General features: G+C 37.3%; 1 protein-coding gene across 2 annotated transcripts in view; it reads left to right on the top strand.

Moving 5' to 3' along the window:
* Positions 1 to 1,926: 1,926 nt before the first annotated feature.
* The window catches only part of SECISBP2L (SECIS binding protein 2-like), a 55,772-nt gene continuing 47,734 nt past the window's right edge, over positions 1,927 to 9,964 (top strand). For both annotated transcript variants that reach the window (XM_011928584.1, XM_011928583.1), the window contains exon 1: positions 1,927 to 2,214. In XM_011928584.1, the coding sequence (XP_011783974.1) occupies positions 2,191 to 2,214 (24 nt within the window). In that variant the 5' untranslated portion in view covers positions 1,927 to 2,190. The remainder of the gene's footprint in view (positions 2,215 to 9,964) is intronic.

Below are 9,964 nucleotides of genomic sequence, written 5' to 3'. Positions count from 1 at the left end.
CAGGATGGTCTCGATCTCCTGACCTCATGATCCGCCCGTCTCGGCCTCCCAAAGTGCTGGGATTACAGGCTTGAGCCACCGCGCCCGGCCTATTTTATCTTTCAATTGTGAAGGAGAATAGTCATCTGTTAGTTTACATAACTACTCCTTATAAATAACTTAATTTTTCTGAGCAACCAACCCTAAATTCATTCAGCATTCATTGAATCCCAACTAGGTGTGTGATAGGCACTAGTGACCTAACATTACTTTAATTGCACATATATGTACAAATGTTATGTACATTTGCAATTCAAATACACATGCATTTATATGAAATTTGAGGAGGTAGAAAAGTTACTAAAATTAAATAAATATATTTAAATCTAAATATAAATGTGTAAATATGAATGTTTCTCCTTTCAAACTGTTTCTATTGCCAGCCTTGATATAAGTCTTGCTGACACAATATAGCTCCTTTCAGCAGGCCAATATATAATACAGGTTGAATGTCCCTTATCTAACATACTTGAAACCATAAGTGTTTCAGATTTGGGATTTCGGAGGACTTACACTATACTTACTGATTGAGCATCTCTAATCTGGAAGTCCAAAATCTAAAATGTTCCAATGAACATTACCCTTAAATGTCATGTCTGTGCTCAGAAAGTTTCTAATTTTGGAATATTTGGGATTCAGGAGGGTTTGGGATTTCATAGTTTCCAATTAGAGATACCCAACCTGTGTCAACATAAGTACAGCAAGGGGCCTTCACATAACAAGCCTCATATTGGAATCTAATAACCAGACTAATAACCTAGACTAATTGAAAAGGCAATTAGTCTTTACCGATGTCTCCTGAAGCATGACAAAGCAAATTTCTTAAAATCTCTTTCCCATTCCTAGCTGTGGATCTCCACACCAGTGCCCCAAACAGCAGCCACCTGACCTCTCTTCCTTCACTGAAGTGTAATTTAGCTTATATAGTTGTCCCTGAGTATCCCAGGGGGATATTGGCTCCAGGATCCCTGCTGATACCAAAATCCATGCGTGCTAAAGATCCTTATATAAAATGGTGTAGTATTTGCATATAATCCATGCACGTCCTCCTATATACTTTAAATCATCTCTAGATTACTTACAATGTAAATGCTGTATAAGCAGTTGTTAAACTGTATTACTTGTATTTTATTGTTGTACTTGTTATTTCTTTTTTCCCCAAAATATTTCTATCCGCGATTGGCTGAATCTTCACGGAGGGTGTGGGTGTTGGAGGGTGTGTCTGAGGAGATGCCCAGAAGGTATTTGCCATGCTAACGGTAGTCCCCAGTTTCAAGACAGTGTCTGCCCTTAAGGAGCTAAGGATCTGAAGATAAAATAATTACCTGTTGGGTGGTGTTATACAGATCCTGCATAAAATTAGGAGTTCTGAGATGGGCGAGGTCAGCCTGGATGTGAGCCTAGATGTGGGCATGAACCTGGACAACGAATTAACTAATCAATAAATATTTGTGGGGAGCCCTTTCTTCCAGTCATTCTGTGTATGCGTTTTACATATGCATTTTTCTAGGGCAAGACTCCATTATTTTCAGAATATTCTCATTCCTTTATAGTCATGACTCCCTTTATTTGCGTAACATAAGGAAGGAGCAGATGTACGGTGGGCAGATGAAAGCTTTTCCAACATCTCTTAAGAGGTGGTTTCAGATCCTGAAGAGGTCTTTGAGGGCCCGTGTGACCTGGGTCCCAGGTGGTCTTCTGACACTTCTCGTTTAACAGTCGCAGGGGTGGCGTGTGGTTCGGGGCACCTGCTCCTGGGCGCCTCCACCTGGCTTCAGCCTGTAGGCCAGGCCGGGTTCCTGCTACCCTTGCTGAGGCCATTTGCTGTCACTCCGCCCACTGCCCCTCTCTGCCTCCTCCCTACTCCTTTCCCTTCCGTGCGCCTCCATTTCTAACTACGCCTCCCGCCCATTCGGGCCCTCCTCGGCTTCCGTCCCAGATGATCCCTCCCCGAAGCTGCCACCGCCTCCTCCATCTCCCGGAGCTGGAGCCGCCTCTTCGGCCAGTGGCGTAGCCGAATCGGTGTCGCGGCCAGCCAGATAGGGGCGGAGGTCCGGAACCCAGTCTGGACCCGAGCGGGGGGCCATGGAGAAAGCGGCCCAAGGCGCTGTTTACACCGACTAGCGCGGGCCCGTTGCGGCTGCAGGCACCATGGACCGAGCCCCCGCAGAGCAGGTACGCGGGTTTGGGCTGGGCCCGCCAAGCCGGGGGTTGGGGTCGCCGCTTCCTTCCAGGCTAGGCCCAGGTCTCCGAACGTGGGGACCGAGGGCTGGTCCTGCGGTCGCAGACCCTCTCACCTGGAAGCCTGGCAGCTCCCGGCTCTCCTTCATTGTTCCAGCTGCTGTCTGGGACTTGGGGGCTTTTCCAACCCTGATTACTTCCCAGATGGAGGGCTCGCAGTTGCCGCTTCTCCCCGGCTTGGTGCAGGGGTCAGAAGGCTCCAAGTTGTCCCTGCTCTCCTGAGAGGAGGGCTTATAACTTCCAGCAGTCTCCCCACTTCCCCCATTCCCTTCAGCTCTGGAATGTGTTTTCAAGGTGGAAAGGCGTTTGAAGGCTTCTCACCCAGAAAGACTGTAAGAGAATGTGTGGTAACTACAGTCGAAGGGAAGTCACGGGCCTTTTAGATCTATATTCAATGGAGCGAAGCATTGTTTTTGCAGTGGTTTTACGGAGGTGTTTCTTTTAAGAAACAATACTACGATTTCCCCCTTGTTCTTTTATCCAGTTATTTTGCAAAGAATTGTAATTAGTGGGTTTTTTTTAAAGCTAGTTTCTATTTTAAGGGTGTAAAGCATAAGCTTATTTTCGAACCCGTTTTCATATTCGCAAAGTAGTCCCATTAGTGTTCTGTTTTGTTTTTAATTGCATCAAATTCCTGATTATCCATGCTAGTAGGTGCTAGTAGGCAGGGATAATAACAGTGTTAAAAGTAATCGAAAACAATAGTTTTCCCCCCGTATTTTCCACTCTTAAGATCTCTGCGAAACGACTTAATTTGAAGCCCAAGTTTATTCCCTCTATTCCCTTCTTCGAAGGCCTTGCCCATTGATGACTAGATGACGGAAGAAGAGAGGCTAGTGATTTCTGTCTATTAATTTTACAGATGGATAACGAGCACCTGAATTAATGAGATAAGATTTCCCAAATTCCTGTATGTGTCTATATGTAGTTGAAGCCGTTTTTATTTTGAAATCGGACTCTTAGCTGGCAAAGCACAGCTTCCTAGTTGTGTATATTTGTTTTTACACAAGACTTATTTTTTTTTTTACAAAAAGCTTTATGTGAATATAACTCTGAAGACACAAATGAGTTTTATAAAACAATACATGGAATTACCAAAGAGAAATTGATATGGAGCCTCTTGGCAAATACACCTAGGCGTTTATGTGACCCAGAAGTATTCTGTATACAGCCTGTATCTAGTTTGATTTAAAAACATTTTTGAAGGTATCTATCAAAAATGCCTGAGATTTCAAAGCCTGACAAATGAATACGAATTTTCCTTGAATCATTTCCTTGTATGTGTGTTATTAATGAAAGGGTTCAACATTTTATTCCTTCACTAGGATGCCAGGACTAAAACCAGTAATGCTACCTTATGTATACTTAGAGTTCCTTTCATCCTAGAGGAAATATAATTAACTATTTAGATGGTAATTTTTAGCATAGCTGTTTGTGATTATCCTAGCAGCAAGTGCTGTGAGCAAATTATTTAAACTAGAGAGCCTTTTCCTCTTTCATCCCACATCCTTCCAAAGTCCACGACCTATTAAAACCTTGTAGAAATTTAAGAACTAGGAAAAAAACATGGAAGAAGGTTTTCTGTTGACTTTTTTTTCTTCCAATACCTCTTCCCTCTTCCCCAACCTAACCCTAAATGAAATAATAATTTGAAAATCCTCCACTCCCCTATACACTCAGAAAATAGATATAGAAAAGTGATGTTTTCACCTTGTTTATGCGATAGGAAGTTAATTCAGGGGTCCATGAATGACCTGGAAGGAGTATGCTTCATTATATGTCTTTTTCTAGGGCAAGAATCCATTATTTTCATCATATTCTCAAAGGACGGCTAAGAACCATTAACTTAATAGTAGATTGGGAACTGAGGTTTCTCAATTTTGTGGAATTCTTGATTATACCATAGAGTCATGTAATGGCTTTTCCAGGATATTTGGATTATACTTTTGTATTTCTACTATTGAAGTGAATTTAGGTAGATAAAAGTCATTGAAAAGTATGGTAATATGTGCCGATTTCCATTTTTCCTCACAGAATTTTTTTTCCCTTTTGACCACTGTTGACATACCCAGAATTTCCCTAAATGCCTACAGCATTAAAACTTACTCATTATAGTATTGTAGTAGTTAGCAATTCATAGAAGTTTGATTTTTAAAAAGTAGTACTTAATATAGACTTTCTGCATTTTATCTTAATCTAATTAAATCCTTGCGTATTTTACAAGTGTAACTAAAAAAGAAAATAAACTTTCTTTTTGCCTGAAGGCATTCATGTTCTTGTTCTTGTGAATTACCTTTTTTTAATATATAAAATCTTTTTATAGAAAAGGTGAATTGTATGTGTGCTGATCAAGATTGTAAAAAGTAAATTACCGGGAATGCAGTGCTAGATGGATGATCTTAATTGCAATAATGATTATTTGAAAGAATGTTATAACTAGAAGAAAATCTCAGGAGTATCCTCTTTCAGCACTTTTTATAGGGTATTCTCTGTATTTAATCAAAATAGCTAGCTTGCTTGGTATATAATGCACTTTTTCCCCTAAAAAAAAAAAAAAAAAAACTTGCATTATGCAATGTGAAGAATAAATCATGGAGTTCGTTTTGTTTATAAAGGCTTACTGTTTCTATTTTTAGGAAATTTATTGAGATTTTAAAAAATAAACAGTGGGCTTAGAAGTGACAGGACACTTGAGGTTAACAGTCTCTTTTCTGTTATCACAAATAATTTAAATGTTGGCTTAATTTTTAGTACATTAGCATTAGATAGTTCTTTTAAAAGAATTTATAAAATTACTGGTTATTAATGTCTTTTTTTTTGGAAAAACTAATGAATACATATGATTTCATGCAACATGCTTTTTACCAATAAGGATACAAAATTATCTAGCTTTTCATTGTTTCCTTTAAATAATTTGTAAACTTTAAATAATATCAGTACTCCAAATGAAATGTATTCTAAATAAGTTGTTTTAAAATGTTTGTTATTCAGTTAATACGTATAGTTGGCCCTTACGTAAGGATGTAAGTAAATGACCTGTCTTATCAGATTAAAAAAAAATATGTTCATAATAAAAAGAAAGTATTAATATATACATTCAGAGAACATACCATTTGGAAATTTTAAAAAAACATTTTCTGTTTTTTCTTTGTGAGACAGAGTCTCACTCTGTCACCCAGGCTGGAGTGCAGTGGCACTGTCTCAGCTCACTACAACCTCGCCTCCCCGGTTCAAGCAATTCTCCTGCTTCAGCCTCCCAGAGCTGGGATTACAGGTGTGCACCACGACACCCAGCTAATTTTTGTATTTTTAGTAGAGATGGGGTTTCACCATGTTGGCCAACCTGGTCTCGAACTTCTAACCTCAGGTGATCCACCCGCCTCAGCCTCCCAAAGTGGTGGGATTACAGGCGTGAGCCACTGCACCTGGCCAAAAAGACATTTTCAAGCTCTTAGGTCAAAAAGAAATAAAAAATAGAATGACAGGTTATTAAAAATATGTTAATAATAAAGTACCACATATGAAAAACCTATGGGGCCCAGCATGGTGGTATACACCTGTAGTCCCAACTGCTAAGGAGGCTAAGGCAGGAGCATCGCTTGACCCTAGCTAGGTGTTCTAGACTGTAGTGTGCTATGTGAATCAGGTGTCTGCACTAAGTTTAGCATCAATATGATGACCTCCCTGGAGTGGGGAAACTCCAGGTTGCCTAAGGAAGGGTGAACTGGCCCAGGTCAGAAATGAAGCATGTAGAAACTCTGGTGCTGATCAGTAGTGAGATCACACCTGTGAATTGCCACCGTACTCCAGCCTGGACAGTATAGTGTGACCCCATCTCTAAAACAAACAAAAAACCTATGGAATGTGGCTGAAGCTATACTCTGAGGCAAATGTGTAGTCATAAATGCCTTCGTTGTTAAACAGTTTACAAGGAGAATGAAAATTAAGCCTCCAAGGCAAGAAGTTAGAGGGGAAACTCCATCAAATCAAAAGAGAAAATAGTAAGTTAAAAACAAAGCAATAGATCATTCAGAAACTAATATTAAATCTAGAAAGCTGTTTTTTTAAAAAAAGTAACCATCAGATTTTAAAAAACATTAGATTTGGTGTGTTTTTTAAAAAGGAAAATATGGGTTGTAAAACATTCTGCCCAGTATGGGCAGAATCTAAGTTAAATTCTTTGATTTTTCTTCCTCATTATTGTCTGGAGCCTGTACAACTTACACATATAAGTACTGTGTTTTGTTTTGGCATTTTAATCAAAAAACAGCACAGTTAGTAGTTATCTCTTAAACATTAATCGTTTTTCGCTTCAGAGGACATTTATTTTATCTTTTGCCGTGAGATATAAAATATCTTAAAGTTTGAGATACCCTATTTTTACTTTAACATAGAAAGAATATGGAGGGTTTCCATGGTCATATTTTTTCTGTGGGTGTGTGGTACATACTCTGGAGTTTCACTGTGGGAGAGTGTCTCGTTATGTTCCAACTTCAGCTTTGATTTTAAGTGGGTGTCAGTTTTTTATTGCTTAATCTGGGAAAATTATTTGCATTCATCTGGAGGTTCCATCTCTGAGGAATTTAGTGTACATTCTTTGCCGACGTGTGCTTTGTGGTAATGTTTGCCCATTTTCCCTAACCCAGTCCAACACAGCACTCTTTCCGGAGTGTATGCTAAATGCACATTTGTCGAATTATATAGGCTCTCCATGATCTGAATACATTTGTCTAATAAACTCTTTTAAATAATATTTTTGTTTCATACTCTAGCAGAGTCTTGAACTCTCTAGATTATTTACATCAAAGGCATTTTGTTTGTAGACATTTACCTTAATATACACAAAATAAAAAATGAACATGAAACTGCTTAAATATTTTTACAAAGATTCTGGGACTATGAGTTTTTTCATTAATTGGGAAAATTCTGAAATAAGTTCTGAAAGATGATAGTTTTACTATATAGTCGTGCTTTTTTGTGAAGCAAATAATACAAGAATGATTAGACTTTGTTAAGTGTAGTTTACATTTATTCCATATTTATTTCCTTTATGAAGACAACTCCCTGCTGTGAACGTTCTTATTCCTAAAAAATAGATCTTGGTGAAAGTAGAGAGACAAAACAGAAATTCAAACTGAGGAATAACGTTCTATAATGTATCCAGTCTAGCTTTTTCATACATTTTGTTGTTCACTATGCAAGGCATTTTTCTGTGATTTCTATACTAATATAATTAAAATACTGCCAGAATTTGTTATTTATTTAACATGTTATTTATATGGGCTCTATTATGTGGACTTTCAAGAATAGTTTGGGGTCTTAACACTCCTTTTCAGTCCTGAGAACAGCAGATGCTGCATTTTGATGTATATTACTGAAGGCCCCAAAGTCACAATAAACAGCTTTTGAAACCATACAGCTATAGGAGAAAGTTTGCCAGTCTGTTCCTACTAGTGACATCTTCTGTTTGTGCAGCTGTTGACTATAGCAGCTTCTCTCTCTCTCTTTTTTTTTTTTGTGCTAAAAACAAAGGATCATTTTAGTGTTTGTGAGTTTTATTGTTGAGCTCTGATATCTAGAATTGCACTTAGAATATAAGCCAATACAAACTTTAATATTTAAAGGCACATACTGTATATATGTACAGACACATTAGTTTTGAATTATACAGAATACCTTTTAAACAGTAGGTTGCCTAAGTTTATAAAACTTTTTATAAAGTACAAATGAAGTGGGGTGTAAAAACTTTTTGCAACTTTCGACCTGAGCAAGAATTTGAATTTATTGCTACCAAAGTAATTTATGAGGAGAGGTCATAATTATGACCTCTCATAATTATGAGAGGTCAGGAAATGTATTATTAATAGTATTTATTTATAATTATATTAGTGTGGTTAAGACTGATAATTTGGTGTACCCATATACCTTGATGAAGAAAAACCCTGAAAGTCTACTAGCTCAGATTTATAAAACTGCTCAGTGAGTTCTCATATGTCGTAAAGGACTTTTTCGTTTTTAAAAGAAATCCTGGCCAGGCTCATGCCTATAATCCCAGCACTTTGGGAGGCTGAGGTGGGAGGATCACTCGAGCCCAGGAGTTCAAGACCAGCCTGGGAAACATGGCAAAACCCCATCTCTACATTAAAAAGTTTGCTGGGTGTGGTAATGTGCACCTGTAGTCCTAACTATTTGGGAGGCTCAGGCAGGAGGATCACTTGAGTCCAGGAGATTGAGGCTGCAATGAGCCATGATCATACCACTGCACCCTACCCCCACCCCCACCCCATGGCAGAGCGAGACCCTTAAAAAAAAATCCTAAAAATTATATTTTTAGTGCAGTTAAAACGTGATTTCAGTTTCTTTTCTTCAGCATATATGTGTGAATTGTATAAAGCAAGCTTCCGTTATCTTTATATTATTGCTGTAAGTCGGCTTTTCTTTTTCCTAATTGGGGAAATATTTATTGTTTTGATATATTGTGTCCTATATGAGTAAGTTTGGGTTCTAATGAATATCACAGAGTGAAAATTACTAGCTTGTATCATTAGAGTTTGAAGATATTTTTGCCTCTTATGTTAATCTTTAAGAAACCAACTTCAATTCACTAATATTTATATTATTGTTATAGCATATCTACTTCTGATTTGGTTAATTGTACAAATGTAAACCTCAAATCAGGTAGGGAGGAAGGATACTGAACTAACACTGCTGTACAGTTCAGATTTTACCATCCCCACCCCATCCCTTTAACAAGCATTTACGAGTATTTACAGTGAACTTTTTAGAGAACTTAATTTTTCTGAAACAAATGAGCATATCTCATCTTCAGATTTTTTACTTGGATTCGTTACTAACTGCTTTTTTGAGAAACATGAAATTTATTCTTACAACTATGCTTTGATGGGAGCTTCTAATAACTATCACCCTAGTGGGTTTGTTGGGGAAGAGTTCTGGCTAGGGCCGTGGCTTTTAGGGTAATTTTTTAGAGTAGTTAAAAACATTAACTTGCATTTCACTTACTGGTTTCATTAAAACATGTTCATATCATTTGATATTATATTTATATGATTTTTTACAGAATGTACTTAAGGATTTCAAAAAATAATTTAAAATGTTAAATTTGTTGTTAACTATAACATATAGAAACTGCATAAAACCAATGTGCAGCTTGATTAATTGTTACAGGACAAACACCTTGTAAATTTTATCCTGGTTAAGATATAAAACTTTGCCAGGCACCCTGGAAGCTCTCCAGATGCCTCTTAATCACAATTCTCTTTGCTAAGAATAATTCCTATCCTGACTTTTATGGATTTTATTTACTTTTCTTTATAGTTTTGTCGCCCATGTGTGCATCCCTGAATACTACAGGGTTTTTCTTTTTTTTAATGTCTTTTAAAGCTCTATAGATTTCTTATAAGAAAAGATACAAAGTAAACTAAAATGGATTACATATCTTGGATTACTTTAGTTTACTCAGATGTGTACTGGGAAACTGAAGTACTCCTATTTTCCCCAGTGTAACTGTGCAGATTTTTTCTTCTTAATGTTAAGTATTTTTTCATCTTAGACATTTTTTTTTCTTTTAATGATACCGATCTAACTTCCAGAAATGGACAGAAATAGTCAACTTTTAAGACTATTGAAACAAATATAGAGTATTAATTATCCTTCATAATTTTGT

This window comes from Colobus angolensis, unplaced genomic scaffold (assembly GCF_000951035.1).
Source record: "Colobus angolensis palliatus isolate OR3802 unplaced genomic scaffold, Cang.pa_1.0 Scaffold78, whole genome shotgun sequence".
Taxonomy (NCBI): domain Eukaryota; kingdom Metazoa; phylum Chordata; class Mammalia; order Primates; family Cercopithecidae; genus Colobus; species Colobus angolensis.
This window is presented reverse-complemented; position numbering and strand designations above follow the sequence as displayed.